General features: G+C 44.6%; 1 protein-coding gene across 3 annotated transcripts in view; it reads left to right on the top strand.

Moving 5' to 3' along the window:
• PIGN (phosphatidylinositol glycan anchor biosynthesis class N) overlaps positions 1–22,003 on the top strand; it is an 862,819-nt gene that overhangs the window by 163,884 nt on the left and 676,932 nt on the right. For all 3 annotated transcript variants that reach the window (XM_085606885.1, XM_085606886.1, XM_085606884.1), the window contains one exon: positions 1,792–1,908. In XM_085606885.1, coding sequence (XP_085463011.1) covers positions 1,792–1,908 — 117 coding nt within the window. The remainder of the gene's footprint in view (positions 1–1,791; positions 1,909–22,003) is intronic.

Raw genomic sequence — 22,003 nt, 5'->3', positions numbered from 1 at the left:
GACTAGATAAAGCCTAAGATACTGACAAACACTGTATATCAATGGCAACGGACTGTGCCATTAGGGGACTTGCAGTTGAGGGAAACGCACCCCCTGACACAGTGGGAAGCTGGTACGATTGCCTTTGGCTACCACCTGTCATACTTCATATAAAAGTTGGAGTCCAGTGAGGTGTCTGTCGACCTCGAGCCCTGATGAAATTGCTGCAACAGAGTACAGGCAATGAAACATGTTGGCCCTGCTTAAAATGGTCTACAACATGCAGTTTGTTTTTTACATTTTGAGTAAGCTCACAATTTTGAATAAAATTGGAACTCGGTACATGTGAGTTATAACTCTATTTTAATTGGAGGAACACTTTATTTTCGCACTTTACAGGGTCTTTCCTTGATATACACAAATCACTACTTACAACTCTTTCTTTAGAGACTGGACACGTTTTTCTTTCTTTGGTGAGAAAGTTGCAGATGAGGAGAAAATGTGGGCACACTGGTGAGAACCTACCAGCAGCCCCAGTGGGGAAGCGCACGTGAGGCACTTTCTCACCTTTACACACATTTTTTGCAAATTCTTCTTGCCTGTCTATATACACCTTTTCAGTAGGTGGTATTTTTATGGAGCTAAATGATAAACTAATGTTTTAATACAAGCATACGAATATAACTGCTTTAGGTATTTAGGACTAGGTAAGACTGGTAAATGTTTATAACCAGAGGTTGGGTCGAGGTAGTAGCCCCCCACCCCTGGTCCTACAAAGGAAATTAGTTTCTGCCCTTATCAATCAGGTCTTTATTGTTTATTGTGATAAAGGAAACATGCCAGGTCTGAATGGAGTTATGAAATTGCTAGCAGAATGGCTCAAGGATACTGCACAGGGACAGCCTATTCTACAGTATGCAACGATCATCCACCCATAAGACAGTTTCATCCACCCATAGGATAGTTAATGACTTGACCTTCCCCTAGTATTCCTGGCCAGGCCAATTTGTGGCATAATGTATCCATGCCTTAAGCTTTCAGTGTCATTGTGTGCTCCCCATAAGTGAGTCAGCATCAATATGTGTTCTAGACATCCACCTTCGTAGGCCAGTGTGTGCGCTTCATTCGCTAGTTAATGCCATAATGTGCCTACGTGCCCAGTAGATCTTCAATTCCATTGTCTACCCCAATGTGGCCAAATCATTCCATGCACTGCAGATTTTCTCCATAAACACAAACACCAGTATACCTCATTCAGATACACATTCTCTCTCTCTCTATCTCTCTCCAGCCAGCCCCACCCAGCTTCACCCTGGCTCACTTCCTTCTTCCTGGCAGCTAACCCTTCTGGGTAGGAAGGATAGACAGTGGTTTTCTTTGTTTTTGCACTCTCACTTCACTGTTGAACACAGACAGTGTGAATGATATTGATGGACTGCTACAGGCAGCCAATCACAATGCTGCTTACCACAAGCAGCATGATGGGTAATTGTATATTGCAGCCTCACACTCTGTCACACTGTGTTAGTGCAGTTTTACAGTCAACTAACCAATCATGTTGCTGCCCCCATACCAATTAGTCGTATTGTGATTGGCTGCCAGGCATCAGTACTGAAGCACAGCACTCTGCCTGAGATTTGGAGATTCCCAGCTCTAACAAAGCACGAGGTGCATTCCTAGACCTGAAAAGCACACATTGGTATGGTATCAATCAATGAAGAATAAGATATATTTCCAGAGATATATTTAGCTCTGTTCTGACTTGTATGAGCAATAAACATTGAACGTTTGTTTTGCCTTGTTCATCCATAGGGTCCCATGGAGCTGGCCATCCTTCAGAGACGCTGACTCCACTTGTGGCTTGGGGAGCAGGAGTTAGCTTTCCACAAAGGGTTGTGCATCAGGACTTTGATGATGGATTTGCACAAGGTATGACATTTCTGGACCAGTCCATTATTGCCAAATAGCATTACTAAAGCAAATGTGAGAGGTGTATGAAAGACATGTAATTGATTAAATTAACTCCATATATATTGTCATGGATACATCTACCTGTAAATCTCTCACCTTTTAATATCCAATCTGGATCCTGAAAATTCTTGCATTGCTGTCCGGGGTTGATTAAGTGCTCTAGCTACTTCTCGATGCTGGAAGTAGAGTTGTGGTGCCATCACTGCAGCCACACACCATGATGAACTGACATTAGTTCTTATCTGTTCCGTTTCTGTGCCTTTTGACGTGGGTTCGGAGCTTCGCTCCAAAAGATTTTGGTGCATTGCTCTGGAAACCGCAGGTATGATGCAGAAATTATAACAACAAGGAGTCCGTGGGTCTGCTGAAACAGAACTAGAGGCTAATGGCTATAAGACAAAGTGTTACAAAGAAAAAGTCCTCATAAAGAGGACAAAGTCCCATCACCCACCGAAGTGGCATGCTTCATCATCTGGGGCCTCCTCTAACTACACCTGGTGTGGTTAAGGAGCTACAACTCCTTTGCTAGTGACGAAAAAGGAGGAGCTCACGGATGTTTTAAAGAAGTAACAACCGAGGTATAATGTTCTTAACAAGTGGTGAAGCTGCCAAAAGTGTGGTGAAACTATGTATATAACGAAGTGCAGTGTAAATGAATGGTGTTTAAAAATGACTACCTAAAGAAAAATTTTGTTTATAGGGTATCTTTAGGTGCCACAGGATAAAAACAAGAAACGTGTTAACAACAAAAAAAAAAATTCGAACACGCTAACAGCAGGATGGTCAATAATATACATGGTCAACATGTTTCAGCCAACAGTGATCTGACCTTTTGATCGTGGCTTTCTTCAGGACCGATTAATACTACTGCATCAAAAGTGAATGAAATAGAGTGCCAAAAATCACATAACGTAAGTAAAATGGAATGATACCATCTACAAATATACCTGCTTCAAAGAGAATGAGCGGAACTGTAGGGGTTCACAATGATCACCTGTTTAAAAAAAGAAAAACAGAAGAACAGGAGAACACATCAATGTCGCAAATGGTCTTAAAACCAAGCACTCAGTCACTGACGCAACTGCAAGAATAATATACAGTTGACGTAATGAGGTCACTGAATGACCTTCTTAACCGTAATGTATCGGGGATAAACACCTCCACTCCTGGTAACGACTCAGGGCGTGAGGCAGCGCTCTACATGAAAACAAAAGAAGGAAAACTAGTATAAGGAGAGAAGTCTGATGGGGAGTGTTTTTGCTCCAAGCCTGGCCAATCTATATGTACATTTATTTGAACAGAATAGTGTACTTAATCTGGACAATCCTTATTGTAACTACATTATTGAGTGGAAACGCTACATTGATGATATTTTCGTCATCTGGAGAGGCGATTTACAAACATTGAATGCGTTCCATGCTTGGCTTAATACCCAGAATGATTATCTCAACTTCACTCTGGAAGCCAGTAAACTGAGTTTACCATTTTTAGACCTTCGGATTTTTCCGAGTGACAATGGCCTCGGCAGTGAACTCTACACTAAGCCGATGGCGAGAAATTCAATTTTACGATACGATAGTTTCCACCCCAAGTCAACGCGTGAAGGTTTACCTTTTGGTCAATTCCTGAGGTTGAGATGGAACTGTTCTACGCTTGAGAACTTTAGGAAACATACCGATTCTCTGTCCCAGAACCTTCGAGCGAGGCGATATCCTCTAAAATTGATACGACAATCGTACAAACGGGCCTCGAATAACAATCGAGAATCTCTACTCGAACCCGCTGTACCCAAAGCAGCTTTGAATAGATTGACTTGTGTCCACACCTTCAGTACACAATCCAGTCAAATTCAAAAAATCATACGGAAACACTGGCGGATTCTTAATGTTGGCATGGTTCAACATTCACCTCCACTATTCTCTTTTAAGAGAAGTGCAAATTGGAGCGATACATTGGTGCATCCACGTCCCAGAAATACAGCTGCTGCACCTGTGAACATTCTCTGGCATTTGCCCCCTGTACAAGGACACTATGCTTGTGGCAGCTGCACTGTGTGTCCACAAACATCACACACTACTGAGATCGACATAGGCACTTGCATACCCTGGCGACAGACTAAGCACACAAACTGTAACAGCAAAAAAGTGATCTATTTAATCACATGTCCCTGTAACAAGAGATATGTTGGAATGACGACACAAAAAGTTAAGCTTAGAATTTTTTAACTTAAAAGCACAATTAGGTGCAAAAAACAGTCGACTCGCTTGACTAATCACTTTGTCGAATTCAACCATAAACCTGACGAAGTCTCTTGGACTGTTCTGGAACAACCCTCCATTCCTTCACATGTCACGGATATATCAACTTTTCTGTTCAGAATAGAACAGCGATGGGTGTTTAAACTTCATAGTGACACTAGTGGGTTGAACAACACAATTCCTTGGACTTCTTTGCGTTGATATAGGATGGTGTGACTTTCGAGGTGTACCAACTAGAGCATAACTCACAGTGACTATATATCTTTCCATCATTGAGTACTGCTAGGTTCTAAGTATGAATAGGTGACCCTTGTTAGGTCCCTTTGAGTTCGGCCCCAGGAGGTCGCTGTGGTGTAGGGCAGTTAATACACGATTTGTCTGCTGTGTCTTTCATTTTCCTACATTCTCAAAGCTGGCCAGTGGTGTTGCAGTTCTTTACTACTTGCTCATTGGGCCTCTTTCAACTTACTTGCGAGCTCTCAGTGAGTAGCACGGTTGTAATTAGCATCCGCCTATATTGTCATTGTCTGGCGTACATTTGTATATGTACTTCCGCCTGTGCTCTGAGACGGCCACGAGGCTTGCCAATTACATTGGTGTTTCACTTTGGTGGATAACGTTTGTGATAGACACGCTATATTTAAGGTCAATGAATGTGTCTCACTTTCATGATAATGTTGTATGCATCCATCGCGTTAGGCGAATACTACAATTCCCATGTTTCCTGGGATGCGCTTATTAGGTCACGCTAGCTTGAAGCCAGCTGGTACATCACGATCACGTGACGGGGCCATGTTTTACGCTATGCCCCGCGCGCCTGCTTCCGGTTTTTGGATTCCTCCAAAAAGACGTGGTTGGTCCGGCCCCGATACCGCACGGGATGATCAGGAAGACCGCCCGGGGTAGCGACGGCCAGGTACAGAAATTTGTGCGCTTCATTTTTGGTTTTTGGAGCTTGATCTTGATACTGTGGGTGTATCGGATACAGCGGCATTTCACTTTGAGATGGAGAAATAATCTTCTCTTTCAGATTGAAGTAGTGTCTGATCTAGCCCGGTCTTGTTTGTAAAAGACGTCTTTGGCCTCGCCAAACAGTCGGTCTCGTCTCTGAGATCATTACGCAAGCTGTTTGCATATTTTGAACTTTTGCACGCTTCTTTCGAAGCAACGAGGATTAGGGTCTCGTTTGCACTAGATGGGTCACCTATTTGCGAGTTGATGGGCGTACCGGCTTTGTTGTCATTTTTCTTTGAGATGACGCAGCAATTTTTGCCACCTGTTATGGTGATTTATTTAAAGACGCAACCTATTGGCAGCGTGGCCATGTGTATTCGGCCTCTATAGTGGCGTGGTTCCTTTCTGAGATCTTAGCCAAGGTCCCCTTTTATAAGGGACCCCTCGGTCAAGTGACATGGACAAAAACACCTCTAGACTTGTTCATTTCTGGGTCGCTTTTTACTTCATTGACCAAGACTGTCAGCAATGTCTAGGTTTGGTTGTTTATAAAAACGCCAACTTTAGCCCATGCAGCCTTGTAGAGAGATTTTCAGTTCGACGGTGTTATGTTGACGCCTTTTATAAGATTGAAGTATTTTGCATCAGACTTCTCTCCTTATACTAGTTTTCCTTCGTTTGTTTTCATGTAGAGCGCTGCCTCACGCCCTGAGTCGTTACCAGGAGTGGAGGTGTTTATCCCCGATACATTACGGGTAAGAAGGTCATTCAGAGACCTCATTACGTCAACTGTATATTATTATTGCAGTTGCGTCAGTGACTGAGTGCTTGGTTTTAAGACCATTTGCGACATTGATGTGTTCTCCTGTTCTTCTGTTTTTCTTTTTTTAAACAGGTGATCATTGTGAACCCCTACAGTTCCGCTTATTCTCTTTGAAGCAGGTATATTTGTAGGTGGTATCGTTCCATTTTATTTACGTTTTGTGATTTTTGGCACTCTTATTTCATTCACTTTTGATGCAGTAGTATTAATCGGTCCTGAAGAAAGCCACGATCAAAAGGTCAGATCACTTCTGGCTGAACATGTTGACCATGTATATTATTGACCATCCTGCTGTTAGCGTGTTCGACATTTTTTTTTTGTTGTGAACACGTTTCTTGTTTTTATCCTGTGGCACCTAAAGATACCCTATAAACAAAAATTTTCTTTAGGTAGTCATTTTTAAACACCATTCATTCACACTGCACTTCGTTATACACATAGTTTCACCACACTTTAGGCAGCTTCACCACTTGTTAAGAACATTATACCTCGGTTGTTACTTCTTTAAAACATCCGTGAACTCCTCCTTTTTCGTCACTAGCAAAGGAGTTGTAGCTCCTTAACCACACCAGGTGTGGTTAAGAAGAGGCCCCAGATGATGAAGCATGCCACTTCGGTGGGTGATGGGACTTTGTCCTTATTCTTTCTAACACTTTGTCTTATAGCCATTAGCCTCTAGTTCTGTTTCAGCAGACCCACGGACTCCTTGTTGTTATATGACTAGTGAATAGGGGATTTTGTCCGTGCAGGTCTTTAAACTTCCCCTAGACCCCCTTACCCACCGGTATTTGTGCCATGATGCAGAAATTTCCATCTCAAACTGTATGTCATGTCTTGGTTTGAGGAACTCTGCATTGAGTGGCCTCTGCCTCGGAATGAACCTGAAGGCCATCCAGGAACAAGAAGCCATGCTCTTCTTGGCTAGTGCCAGAGATGACCATCTGGGACGTTGTCAGTTGATGACGAGGTCCAGGTATCCATCTAACTCTTCCCGTCTTCTAAATACTCGAAGGAGAAGATGAGACACCACAAGACGAAAATAAGTATTCCTCTTCTCCCACAAGAAAATTCAGGAATAGGCCTCCAGTCCATGTTTTTGTTTTAATAACAGATTTTATTGAGTTTAGTGGTACATGATTGGCGATACCCAAAGCATACATCTCGGATACATTTCGAGTAAGACAGTACCTCTTACTTTTAAACAACAAGCTAGCCTGTGACACTGCAGGCCCAAAAACTAGAACCAAAACTTGGCACAGGTTATCACATAGTTCACCAAACGAGATATGTCACAGTGTGTACATGGAGACAACAGAGCAGCTCAACTAGGGTATATAGGAGTCGGGGAGAACTATAGACTGGATTTGAAGGGGGTCTAATGATGGTAGGAGGTAAGTCTGTGCCCCTGTATGTTGCCTAGCAAGACCAAATTTGTCTGTGTTTTTGTGGGCAGCCGCGTTCCTGATAGACTGCAACGTCTGCCCCTCCAGTCCATGTTTTGTCTCTAGTTCGTTCCTCTCTGGAGCTGGAGTTAGTAGCATTGTCCCTGTTGGCCTTGCCAGTGCTGCTGGCACAAATGCTGCTTCCCTCAGCACCAATGGGAATACTGGCCCATGTATATCCTGAACTTCCAGCACCGTATAACGATCCAGCCTTCTTCCTTATCCTCTGATGGACATGTTTTGGAGAACAGCAGTTCCCCTCTGAACCGCCTCTCAGTTCCCTAGGGACCATATGAGGCTTCTCTCCTTCAGTACCTGGCATCCACCTGGCACCGTGCAGGTTTGTCCCAGCGCTATCTGACTTTTGGTCCTACACGGGGGACCATTAATGGGGCTACCCACTCCAACTTGAATGATGACCCTGGCACCAACCCTGGCTCTGAAGCCAGTGCTGCTGGTACCCCAAAGCCCCTGGTGCTTCCCTCTCTTCAGTCACCTCTCAGCAACCCCTCCTGCCACCAATTAAATGGTTGAAGTTCAGGGGAGTGCCTCAGTGCTTCCTTAAGGAGGAACAATACTGAGAGGAAGGGTATAATGGCAGTATTGCAGCACGATTCATAACGTTTTTTGTTATGGATTCAGACCCGTAGATGGCCAAGAGACCCAGATAATAATCTCCCCTGCTCCCCTTTCATGCTTCAGGTTTGTTGTCCTTGGAGAAGTCCAGTTGGTTGGATAAATCACTGGATATTGACACTGGTCTAGACCCTGGCTGGTCACTGGTGGAGATTGCCTCCTTCCATGTAATACTTAAGAGAGTGGCTTAAGTGCTGTAGTGCTCTCCCTTCAGTTCAGAAATGGACGAATATCGTAACCAATATATTACAGTTGATTGTCCCTACAGTGGAGCCTCTCCTCCCATTTAATGAGGCTCTAGTGGATGCTGTGAAATAGCCGTAGTCTAAGCCTACCCTATGTCCGGCAGTAAATCGCACTGTATAAAAACTGTACACAGGCGCTCCTGGGAAGCCCTGCTGTCTTGTCATTCCATCCCTCTCCAGCGAGATTAAGGCATCCTCCACTACAAGATTAAACCCGTAAGCCTTCCCTGCACATTCACTCACTTTGTGATATGGTAGGAATTGTGGCCCCAACTTTACAGATCAGTTCAGGCGTAATTTTGTAGAGGTGGTCCATTATGGGCAAGATGGTTCCCACTGTAAAATCAGGGCAGGTCTCTACATGGCCTACTGCTTTGCAAGATCAATGAGCTTTACTGTTGCTTTAAGGTGACCGACCTATCTGCACTCAACAGGGTTCTCAGCTGATGGCCTTAACACACTCATTGACATGCCATTTGACGGCGAGCACCTCTTTGGTAAAAAAGCAGAAGCCGTTCTGGAGTGATTAAAGGAGGGTAGACCCACGGCAAGATCACTAGGGCTATAGTCTTTGGCACAGGACTTTTTCAGGGCCAAAGCTTTTGGCAGATACTTTCAGTTCAGTCAACATCAGCAAAATCCTCTTGTTCTGCAGTACAAGGGAAGGGGCAAATTATGCTGCTGACAGGTTCAGACTTTGTCTACCTCCTTGGAGGACAGATATTTTATATCCTGCAGTCCTGCAGAATGTGGAAAAGGGGTATACTCTAGTTTTACGGCGATAACTTCCTCATGCCCCTCCCTGGCATTTACTTACATCCAAGGACCATCTATGGATTATGCAGCAGGAGGTGGCAGTTCGCTGTAGATGGGAGCAGTGGAATTGGTGCCAGAAGATATAATGGGAAGGCGAGCTACTCTTGATTCGTCCAGGTTTTGAACAAGGTAGGAGGTTCTCATCCAATCCTAGACCTTAGCCTTCTGAGCTGGTACCTATCGAAGGAGAAGTTCAGGATTCTGTTTATGACTCAGTGTCTGCCGGCACTGGATGTGGAAGACTGCATGGTTTCCCTTGACTTGCAGGATGTGGACATTCATATACTGGTCCTACAGTTCACATGTTGGTGATGGAGGCGTCCACCTTTGGGTGGGGCACGCAACTGAGGGAACGGGAGATGAGAGACCTTTGTACACTAGAAGATCATGAATTTCACATCAGTCGGCTCAAACTGAAAGCATTCCGACTGGCTGTCAGGCCCTTCCACCTATCCCTTCAGAGTCAGTCTGTTGAGATCTTGATGCACAATGCGATTTTGACGTGGTACATCAATAAACTTGAACAAGTGGGTCTCACCTTCTCTGTTGGAAAGTGCTGACTTGGGTGCACCAACAGGGGCTTTGGCTGGTCGCCAACTATCTGCCAGGTTCACAGAACATCTGAGCCTGCAACCTCAGTTGGCGTCATCCTGGAGGTGGTTCCGGACATCTTTGCCATGTGGTACATGCCTTTTGCCACTCACATTTATGCCTTTCCCCGACATTCGGTACTCTCCAGTATCTATCTCAAGGAGCTTTGGGGGACATGTTTCAGTTGAAGGGGATGTTACTGTTTCACTATGAGTTTCAGGTCAAAGGATACGTTTCAGCTTTGTCAGCCATTTTATGTTTCCCAGACTAACCTTCTTTGTTCACAGTGGTTATTAGACTTTTTTAGGGGTTTGAGGAGCATGTTTTGCTTTCCACTTTTATGCCACAATGGGACATAAATTTAGTTTTGACTTTCCTGATGAATTCTCCGTTTGAGCCCTGCATAGTTGTCAGTTAAGATTGCTTACCTTAAAGACTGTGTTTTTGATTGTTCTGACCTCGGCTCGTAGTATTAGAAAGCTTCCGGCCTTGAGTGTCCAGCTGCCCTTAACGTGCTTTCTTCCTGGATAAGATTGTTCTTCGAACTAAGGAAGTTTTCCTTCCTAAGGTGGTGTCTCCTTTCCATATGTGGCAATCTATCACCTTGCCCACCTTCTATCTGCTGTCCTATCTGACTAAGGAGAAGGAATAGTAGCATAAGCTGCACCCTAGATGGGGGTCTGCCTGTGACATGGAAAATGGTGGCCGCAGCCTGAGGTGTTCCCCTGAGCCACAACTCTTATCCTCAGCCATCCAACCCCGGCACGGGCCCCGCACTTGCCATCTGGTGTCTGTGAACACCATGGGGGTGGGGAAGGCTTCCCCAGCCCCTGAGGGTGACCAGCTCCTTTAATACCCGGCTTTCCCCGCTGTAGTTGCACCACTCATGACGATGCATCAGGCAAGGCCCCCAGCTCTTTAGCCTAGGACTGGCACTATGCGTGGCTCGGAGCAGGCTGAAAATCCAGCTTGGTACTCCCCGACAGGAGGGCTTACCGCCAAAAACCCTTTAGGCCACCAAACTGACTGTCCATAAATGCACCCTCTGTGCTGATACCACATGTTCTGTGGTAATGGTTAGCGGGAGAACCCTACTGCCATGAACGTTTGTGCTCTCTTTTAGGCCACATCTGATCATGCCCTACATTGCCGCAGCACACATCCCACGTCACCCACTTATTGTTGTCCTGAGACTCTCTTATTCAGCAGACCTCAGTCCACCCCCCTGCACTTGGGTGGGGGGATCGGGGTGGTGGGCAGCATTTCCTGTTGTGCCTCCTTTCTACGACAGCAACACAAGTAGAATACTAGGAGGGGCCCCAGCACAGAAGGCTTGGCTGCTCGTGCTGCCAGGTCCACACTGTCTTTGTAAGCGGGGTAAATTCGGATGCTGGGAGCGTTGACTGCAATACAGAGAACTCCCTTCACAGGAGCCATCATGAGAAAACCAAGGTCCAACAGACCACAAATCATTTGGCACCGGCTCAGTGTTGGCCCTGGCCTTGACGCCTGTGATGCACTGCCCTTACGGTCGAGGTGGCCTTCTCTGTGAGGCTCAGAGGAAGTTGCAGTAGAGAGAGTCCCAGACAAAGTCCTCGATATGAATATGACTCTTTACATCGCGAGCCCTTACTCCGCGTGCCATTACAACGCGGTCATTACAACGACCGCGTTGTAACCACGCAATTCCATTACTGCGCAAGTCGTTACATCGACTTGCAGTAGATGGCGTGCTGACATCAGAAATGTATAATTTACTATTCCAACTCCAACCTACGTAACAGTAGGGAAGGTGTTGGAATAGTAAACTATACTATTTCTAATGTTAGCATGCCATCTACCGCAAGTCGATGTAACGACTTGCGTGGTAATGGCATTGCGTGGTTACAACACGGTCATTGTAACAACCGCGTTGTAATGGCATCGCGATGTGATGCCCGCGTTGTTAGGGTTGTTTCTACCTCGATACAACTGCAGCTGCAAACAGAGCATCTTTCTTGTAAGGCACAATTAATGTTGGGAATGTGATTTTTCTTTTCGGTTTAGTTCTTGGAGGGAGACTTCAAAGATAGGTCTTTTGAAGCACACAGAGGTACTATGCAAACTTTGTGTGGGTACAGGACACAGCCTATTCAGTTGTAAGTGAAGCCGGATCCAGCTCCTCACTCCCATCCTCTCAGGATGGCCCGTAAAGTCACATCTAAGCTCCCTTGTGTGTGGCCGTCTAGGGGGAATACACAAAGGCCAGCTGTCACCCATCCCAGACTGGTCAGAGACAGGCAGCGGGTACCAGCTGTCTAAAGTAAGAAAATGGCAACTTTACAAAATTGGCAATTCCAGAATTGTCATTTAAAATCCGACTTCACCATAAGTTAGGATTTGAAATTTGGATTCCAGAGACACCAGACCTGGGGACTTCTCTTTTCCCAATTGGGAATCACACTTATAAAATGTAATGAGGTAATCCCTATGTTTTCCTAAGGGAGAGATAGGATATGTAGTTGTGAAAAACATCTTTGGTAGTTTTTCACTACCAGGACAGGTAAAACTTAAAAGTGCATGTCCTGCCTTTTAAATGTATTGCACCCTGCCCTCTGGGTTGTCCAGGGCCTACCCTAGGGGTGTCTTATATGTATACAAAGGGAAGGTTTGGGCCTGGCAAAAGGTTTATTTTTCCAGGGGAACATGGCAGTGTAAAACTGCACACACAGGCTCTGCAATGGCAGGCCGGAGCCATGGTTAATGGGCAATTTCAGTGTGTGGCACAATCAGTGCTACAGGCTCACTAGTAGCATTTAATTTACAGGCCCTTGGTATAGGGGATACCATGTTATTAGGGACTTATAAGCAAAATAAACATGGCAATTGGGGATGTTACCATGTTTAGGAGAGAGAGCACAGGCACTTTAGAACTGGATAGCAGGCGTAAAGTGCACAGAGTCTCAAAGACTACAAAAAAGTGGTCGGAAAGGAGGAGTTAAGCAGAAAGTTGGTGAGGGGAAGACCACCCTAAGGCTGTCAGGCCTAACGTACACCTTGGACAAATTCATGGAACACTCACTAACCTAGCCCCTGCTGGTGGATGAAGACTTTAACTTTGTATTAGATGTTACACCAGCTGTTGTGGTCTCCATTGACATAGAGAAGGTCTTTGACAGCCTGTCCTGGTCATACTTGTTTGCGGTGCTACAACGCATACGTTTCTGTGGTGAGATAATATCTTTACATGAATCTGGTTACATGGGTCTGGACCAGGCAGGAATATTTCGACCCTTGGGGTATACATAGAGGCAACAGGCAGGGGTGCCATCACGTTGGAGCTGCTGGCATGCAAGGTATGTCTCGAGGGCGCCAGACTCGAACTACAGATAGCCGCCCATAATCATTCCATATTGCTATGTGTGGATGATGCCCTAATATGCATATGCGACGTCACCACCGGAGTGGCACAGATTATGAACACACTAGACTCCTTTCAGCATGATTTCGGGTCTCCGTATCAGCTCAGACAAATCCTGTGGTTTCCCACTGACAGACTCCTGTGTGGCCCACACACGTTCGAGTATCTGGGTGTCCATGTCTACAGGACCCTGGACACCATCCATGAAGATAACCTCGACAGGCTGACGGCAGCCCTGCACCTCTCTTCAGCTTTCTGGCAGCAGCTTCCACTTTCTTCAGTGGGCTACCTAGCCTTACTGAAAATGGTGACACTGCCACACCTGCAATTTCTGTTCGCCAACCTCCCTTTGGTATTATTTAAATCCATGCTCCCTGAACTCAGCACCTGGCTTTCCAGCCTGATCTGGGTGGTGAGTAGACACCTGGTGGCCCATGACAAATTGTTCCTTTCCTTGGATGCTGGCGGACTGGGGTCACTGGATTACGAGACATAATATTTAGCAGCACAATTACAATGGCTTATGACCTGGATGTCTCTGGACGTGCCGCTTAAAACTAATTATCTCTGGCTTCAGATGACCTGTACAGGTGTTTTATGGGACGTCTTCATGGCTTCTTCCCAAGGTACCCGGTCCACACTTCTTTGTGTGATCCAGCACTGCTGGTCTCAACAGTTCACCCACAGACATTGTAAATCTGCATATTCACCGGACCTTCCTATCTGGTGCCTGCCTGGCTTTGCTGAGATCAAGGTGCCAGCCACTTGGGCGCACTAGTCCCGGGTGACATTAGACGCCCAAAGGCAGCTGTCCAATATGGGAGGACTTTACATTAGCAGAACTTTGCGATGTGTATGCACTTTTGCTGGGATAGGTCCTTACATACACTGCACTCGGGGTGCCCCTGGCGCTATTTCCAACACCAACCTGGTTCTCCATATGGTTTTGACCAGGAGCCGCACAACGCACAGGATCACTAATGTGTACAGGGTGCTGTGCAAAGGTGGTGGGCCCGTGTTGCTGGCTCTTTGATTCTGCTGGAGCCAGAACCTGCAAATCGACCTGTCTGACTAGAACTGGTCCAACCTCCTAGGTTGTATCTCAAAGATCTCCAGAAACACGCATCTGAAGCTGCTACAATTGAACTCTTTTCACTTCACTTACCTGACCTCCACACGACTGCTCAGACTGTTCCCCACTATATTCATTGATGTCCTAGATGCAACTTCGACAACTCTGACTTTTTTCATATGATCTGGTTGTGTCCTGTACTGAGGCCCTTCTGGACTGTGGTTTGTGCCTACCTCACACATATCACTAGTACACACCACATTAATACCCCGAAGACATGCCTACTGGTCTTGGTTCTTTGACCTGGCTCTCATGCTGTGTGGCTGTTGATAGCAGTGAACTGGAAGGCCGCTGCCACCCCACCCATCCCTCCCTGGAAACTTTGACACAGACTATGGTAGAGGACGATGTGGTCAGGACATTTCAGCACAAGGATGGGAGAGTCCCACAGATCACGAAATGGGATATCATACCACATGCTTTGGAGCCAGGCTCTGATTTCGACCACCATATTTACCTCCTTTCTACAGCTATTCATACCCATATCCATACAGTCCTTGGCTTCTCCTTGGTACCGCCCGTTCGTGTGGCCCCATCCCATCCCCCCTTCAGTTTCCATAACCCTTCAGTCTCCTCCTAGGCGGGCTCCTCCCTTTCACAACTCCCCTTCCCTTTTACAACTCCCCTTCCCTTTTGTCCCCTCATATACTCATGTGCCAGATCATCCCCATGTAGGTTTGCTCTGACAATAACAATAAGAGCAATTATAAATAAAAATAAAAAGCTGGACTCCTGGTGTACTATTAGTTAATACATTAGCTACATGAAGAAGATCAGGTTTGATGACAAGCTCTTTGTTAGGTACACGGCCAGCAAAAAAGGTAAGGTTGTTCAAAATAGAACACTTTCTCATTGGATATTGCTGTGCATTAAGATCTGCTATGCGCTGGTAAAGAAAGAACCTCCTGAAGGGATTCAAGCCCTTAGTCCAGGGCAAAGTTATTCATGCCGACCTCAAACAGAGTCTTGTAGGTATAGGGGCAACATGGGCTTACCACCATGCCTTTGTCAAGCTCTGTTGTTTGGATTCTGAGGTGGGAAAGCAATGGCCGTTTCACTCACGTGGTCGTGCAGGATTTCTTTCTTTGAATTTTCTTTGTGCCCACCTCCTAAGGGAAGGATTGCTTAGGAATCTGTTCAAAGGTGAGAAAGATAATTAATGAAGTAACCCAACGTTTTCTAGTAGTACATTGGTTGGAACTTTGGGACTGGGACCATCAACTCTCCTACAAATGGAGTTCACACAAAGTGGGCCCTAATATCCCCACAATGACTCAAATGATGGTTGATGACACCTATTTGATTGTCTTTAAATAAAGGCCTTTGTACCTGCACCATAGGTTCATCAGGCTGTTCAATTCTTCTTCCTGTTAATTCATGCTTGTTGTCACATTCTAGAGATTGTGAGATGTGTGTATATTTATGCAACTTATTGGAGTATACATGAGTTGTTGGCATACGCAGTGCTTGTCTTTCTTTGTCACCCTACAATACCATGTCCTTCTCTTTCCTCACACAGTCCCCTCACAGGCCATTGCATCCTAGTTGTTTTATATATGGTTGAAATACAGAAAAACAAAAACTGTTAATGCACCATTTTTTAGGGAAGCAACAGCGCCTTTTATTGACGCTTTTGATTCGTGCCACAGATTTAGTAAACCATCTTACAATTTTTTTTGATCCTGCACTCAAGGTAACTTGCAACATCAGACAGTAATTTGATTAAAGAAAATAACCTATGCCCCATTTTCTTTGAGTTGAGTGAAGTGTGCTCTGCGGCCTACAAGATTAACTCCAGAAAAGTGCCCGGGCCAGATGGTGTCTCCGTTGATATTTTCAAAAACAACCGATCTCTGGGCTCCTATTTTAGCTAATGTCTTAAACACTGTAGTGGTTGGAGATTTACCATCACATTGGACTGAATCTATCTTGGACTGAATAGTCCCAACTTTTAGAAAGGGGACATGTCTGACCATAAATGTTTTCAGCTTATATCCTTGTAAAAATGGGGAGAATTTTATTAGAGACTTGAATTAAGGACAGAGAAAAATGTCATACTGTGATATGTTCAATTTGGATTTTAAAATGATTTGGGCACAGTCGAACAATGTTTACATTTTAATCTTTTAATTGGCAAATACACATGTGCTAGGTAAAATGTTTATGCACCTGGCCTTTATGAACCTTAGCAGCATATTTAACTGTATCAATCATTCTAAACTGAGGCTCATAATGAGAACACTGGGGGTGGAAGAAGCCATAATTAAAATCACAAATCAAATATATTGTAATACTATTGCTAGGATTTGTTATGGATCAAACGTAGAGTGTACTACTTCATTTGTGATCAAAAGGGGCATCATGCATTGGTGTGGCCTTGCCCCCTTTAGCGGGCTGGATGAGTTTCTTGTCACAATATGTAATTACCTGCTTAGTATGGAATGCCTACCATCACTTTGGATTCAGAGGCCCTGAGATCATTATTATATGTTCAGTACTACAGGGCTGTACTCTACCTGAAGCAATATTTACTGGTAGAGAACTTCTTGAGCTAAAAAGGCATATTTCACAAAGAGCGCTTAGTACTACGGAAATTACATCTTAAGAAGCAGGAAGACTGGTCCCTGAGAGACGACGGGGCATGTGCCTAATATATTACTATGCACAAGGGGCTATAGGAGGTTGGGTCCTAAGCAGAGAAACCAATAGCCTGGCTTATTCGGCATAAAGAAAGAAAGAGGTGGGTGTGTGGGTGCATTAGAAGATGAAGCAGGAACGTTTATAACAAGGCATATTCAACTATCACAAACATTTGAAAGATACTTTAAGAACCTGTATGTAGCCATGACTGATGTTGGCATAACAGCTTAGTTTTGTGTAGAATTAACCAATGCCAGTGGTTTGTCTTGAGGAGGCCATTACTCAGTTAGTGGCATGGCAAAGTGGCTTTCTTTCAGGATTCTTTAAAGGGTCTTCTTGAAAAATATCAGCTCATATACTATTAATGTTCAAAAGGAAGAATGGAGTTTTGTCACAAGAAATGAGAAATGCAACTATTGTCCAGATTTTGTCTACGACCCCAACAGCAAGAGGGAAAATGAATGGAGTTCTCTCAAAGCACTCTACACTAGAGAGGGACACAAGACAGGAATGTCCCCTATGTCCAGTGTTGTGTGCTTTGGTACTAGAGCCTTTAGCCTGCTGGATATAGAACGCTCTGATTAAAGTTCTTTGTTGGGGTCCTTCATGTGAAAAAAGAATATTTCTCTATGCATATGATATTCTCTTGTGTATTGCTGACTCTGAAGAATTCTTAGAATAAGTCCTCCAGCTATGTGAGAAGTTTGGCTTGTACTCTGGATTCTGTAATAACTGGGAGAAGTCAGTGCTATTTTTACTGTCTGTCCACTTGGCAACTGAAATCCAAATGTTGGTGCTCTATAAGAATTATGGGAAGGGATTTAGGTTCTTAAAAATGTATGTCACGAGTAGTAGGAAGGATTTTTTGATCTATAGCCTCAATAGGGTGTTGAACAAGTTCAAAGATAAGAAGCAGCATTGAGGCTCACTGCCCTGTCATTACTAGGTGGAGCAAATCTGTACAAAATGGTGGTGGTCGCGAAGCTGCTTTACTGCCTAAAAACGTGCCTTACTAGGTGCTGGAGGACCTGTTTAAGAGACTAGACAAAGTGTTCTGATCCTTATTGTTTCAAGGATACACAGGGTAGCACCTAACCATGCTCCGTCGGGTAGTGAACAGTGGGGGCATTTTGCTCATTAGTGTTTGTAAATATCACTGGACCTAATTCCCAGTGGTGAACGTGTGGACTTTCTAAACCTTGCAGGAGTCACCTTTAAGAACAGACAGACATATTTTATGTGACTGTGGTTATTCAGTGCTACTGTAGGGGAGACAAGAGCTTAAACATCTGCCTTGAAAACACAAGAATGGTAATTTGTATATGGTGGGCCGCTACAAAACAGCAGGGGTGGGAAATCCTACTTACTGGGTATACCCCACTATGGGCTTGTGACGGAAATAAGTGTTGCTGGCTTTTGTAAAGGACATCTGTAGGGATTACAACCCCTGATGATGTGTGGGTATGTAAGGCTGTGCAACCTATTACACAACTTCAGAAAGAATTTGAATTGTCTGACTCAGAAGTCCTTAGATACTTACAGATTAGGTATGCCATATCCATACACGTTCTAAATTCCACAGATGTCATCAATGGCTCTACAGTTGAGCACAGACTATTGCCTGAAACCAAGAAAGCTATGTCAATGAGCTACTGAATACTCATTAATAACATTATTATAGTAAGGGACCATCCAAGATCGAAATCGATGCAGGGTGTGGGAGACTTGGAGGTCTTGGAATGGGAGGAGACTCTGAGGCTCCCTCAAAAGCCATAAGAGCAGATTTTAGATTGATAAAGATAAACATTCTACATATAGTATACCACTCCAGGACACTATTATGTAAGGTTGGTAGAATCAATACTGATGTGTGTGCTACAAACTGTGGGTGAATGGTTATCTTCTACTACAACTTATGAAAATGTCATAAAGTTTGTTCATTCCGGGATGGGGTGAGCACCAATCTCGCTGTTTGTTGTTTGGAAGGAATGCGCTCTTCCTAGGTACAATAAATTCTTTGGTGATCTGGGCACACCAAGATATCGACCAACAAATGGGATGGGCTGAGGTTTCGGCAATTGAACAATTGGTTTCAGGTCTGGCTTGGTGTATGAACAATGAAAAATGTATTTATGAAGCAAGAGGACGTCCCAATAAATTTGAGAAAGTTGTTTCTAATGATTATTCACCTCTCCATGCTCACCTCCCATTGCTCCCTGTTCCTTTACCTGGATTGGCTCTGGCTCCGAAGCTAAGATATCATTTATATTGAACATGGTTTACCTACTGTGAAGCATAGCTGCTTGCACATGAGTTCGGCTTCTGTAAAAATGAAAGATACTGCTGTCTCTCGTACTCTGCCCTTTAACAAACTGCGTGCACTGACCATTAGATTAATGCATAATGTGAAAGTATAAACAAAACAAATGTTTTTAACAAAAAAACAGCATATTGTATAATGCCCAGATGGTCAATGAAATGATCAGATGATATATGGGCAGGAAGTCCTGGAGACAGAGAATTCAAGAAGCAGAGGCTGAGCATCAAGGGGCCTTGGGGCAAAGAGTCCTATAGGAACTGGTAGGGGACAGGGTTTAGGAGCCAGTATACTCTGTAACAGAGTAACTCATTACAAAGTCAACTGATGTCAGGTGTAATAGGAGTCAAAGGGACCCTTGGATAAGGGGTTTGTTAGAAATTGGGTTTCTGGTTGACCAAGGTATGCATCCTGTCCAAGCAGAAACAACAATCCTAGTGCGAGTAAGTCAGAAACGCACTTTAAATTAACCTGTGCTCACCCTCTGGTAGTTTGGCACAGAACAGTCAGGCTTAATTTAAGAGGCAATGTTTAAAGTATTTGTGCAACACTTCAAACAGTAACACAGTGAAAACACCACAAACTGACTCCACACCACTGTAGAGTAATAGATTATGATTCTATAAATAAAACAAATTCAAAACAACAAAAATCTAATAAGTAGAAGTCTAGAAATGAATTTTAAAAGAATAAAAGTGTAAATATCGCTGAAGCGGGGCAAAGTTAAGAGTTCAGGCAAACCGCGATGGAGCGCGTACCGGATACTGAAAGGCCCTCTAAACAAAGTACCTTGATCCTGGTCACAACACTGAGATGCGAGGTGCAGCCGTGTGATGTGTCAGTTTCAATCCCATAGTCTAGGTGATTTGTCGGTTTTCTCCATGCAACGATGGTGATGCGCCTGTTCCGAAGATGAAGCTCCAAGATGTGCTGGTTCCAAAGCAGATGCGCTGAGTTTCTCCACACAGTCGAGGGGATCCATCGATGGTCTCTCACTTTGTCGGTGGCGATGCGCATGTCCTGATACATTGGTTCTGGAGGCGATGCACTGGTTTTAAGTGCTATGTGCCAGTTCTGTTCCTGTAAACAGCAGTGGTGAGGTGATTCTGCTTTATACAGCAGATGATGCGTCGGTTCCAATGGAGCAAACACCTGGATCCTCTTCCAATGGACCAGGAACAGTAGTAGGAGGTAAGACTTTAATATCCCTGAGTCTCAAAACAGGAAGCAAGTCAGCATGCCCTTGGAGAACACTCAGGGTTCAAGCAAGAGTCCAGTTCTTCCTCAGGAGGGGTAGAGGTTAGCAGGCAACAGGACTGCACACCAGAAAACCGTTCTTCCAGAGCAACAGTCGAGCAAAGTGGCAGTGAGTGTAGCAGCACAGCAGTCCTTCTTGGCAGATTTTCTTAACAGGTCCAGAAGTGTCTGATATGGTGGGGTCAGAGACTCAGTACTTATACCCAGTTGTGCCTTTGAAGTGGGGGTGACTTTAAAGAGGGTCTTTGAAGTGCACTCTACTAGGGACTTACTGATAAATTAACTATAACAATTGTGGATAAGTCAATAAAACCATGTTTAAGGGAGAAGTACATGCATTTTAGCACTGGTTAGCAGTGGTTGAGAGCTTAGAATCCTAAGGCCAACAAAAAGAATACAGCAAAAAGTGGAGGTAAGCAGGCAAAATGTTTGGGGAAGACCACCCTAAAGCTGTCAGTTCTAACAGGGTTCAAGAAAACTAGTACAGAGAGTTATTGACAGACTAGAACATGACTAGAACATGTGAAGATGGAGTGACCCTGGCACTACTAAACGCTGTATAATCAAATTCTATTGTAAAAACAGTGATTCACTATACATAATAAATCATGTAAACAAGGAGAATCTGGTCTGAAAAACTTTTTGACCAGATAATAGTTAATTTACCAAGGCAGTTATTGACGTAGGCACAAAAATGGGTATTATGACTGCAATTGATTTAATATTTGTATATTTTAGATTGCAGGATAATCGAAATTTAAAGATCTAATAGAATCAAAGAAGATCCAGTGTTCACAATTAAGTGAAAAGAACGTGCAGTGACAAGCATGTGATAAAAAAAATGCATCAACTGACAGAAACAAAACATATGGCTCCATGGTTTAATTTTATGCTGTAAAAAAATGTGTCAGTATGTTTATAGTCAACGGCGTTTCGACCTCTGGATATGAGGTCATCATCAGGACAAGGTGGGTGAGCACTTTGGGGCTCATTAGGATGGCGGGCGGAGGCACAAGCGCCATGCTGGCGGCGGCAGAAAATGCTTTTTTCCGCACTCCATCGGTGGTCATTGCGACCGCCATATTATGATGGGCGTAGATAGCCCATTTCTTATCTGCTGCGGTGTTTCTCATTCCGCCAGTAATCTCCGTCCGCACCTGTAGCGGACGGAGGCAATAGAGAGGTATTGCCGTGAGGAATGCGGTGAAGACCGCCGGTCGAATCACGATGCCCGAAACAGCCCATCACACCGCAGCGGAGAATCCGGCCATACGGGAATGGCGGTGGCAATACTGTGGATAGCTCCATGTGTTCCTGACCGCTGGGAAAACGGCGGTCTTTGGCTTCTCCGCAGAAAATCTGACCGCTGCAGACGGATTTTCAGCTTTTCCGGCGGTGAATTCTGGAATCCGACCGCCGCGGTAGGGTGTTTCAGACAGGGCATCCTAATCTGACCGCCTGTTATGCCGCGGTACCGACAGACGGTACTTTTCCGTGACCACGGCAGTCGGGATGCTTTTCCGTCCACCATCCTAATGAGCC

Source organism: Triturus cristatus, chromosome 5_2 (assembly GCF_964204655.1).
Source record: "Triturus cristatus chromosome 5_2, aTriCri1.1, whole genome shotgun sequence".
Classification (NCBI taxonomy): domain Eukaryota; kingdom Metazoa; phylum Chordata; class Amphibia; order Caudata; family Salamandridae; genus Triturus; species Triturus cristatus.
Note: the sequence above shows the minus strand (reverse complement) of the source record. Positions and strands in the feature narration are given on the sequence as shown.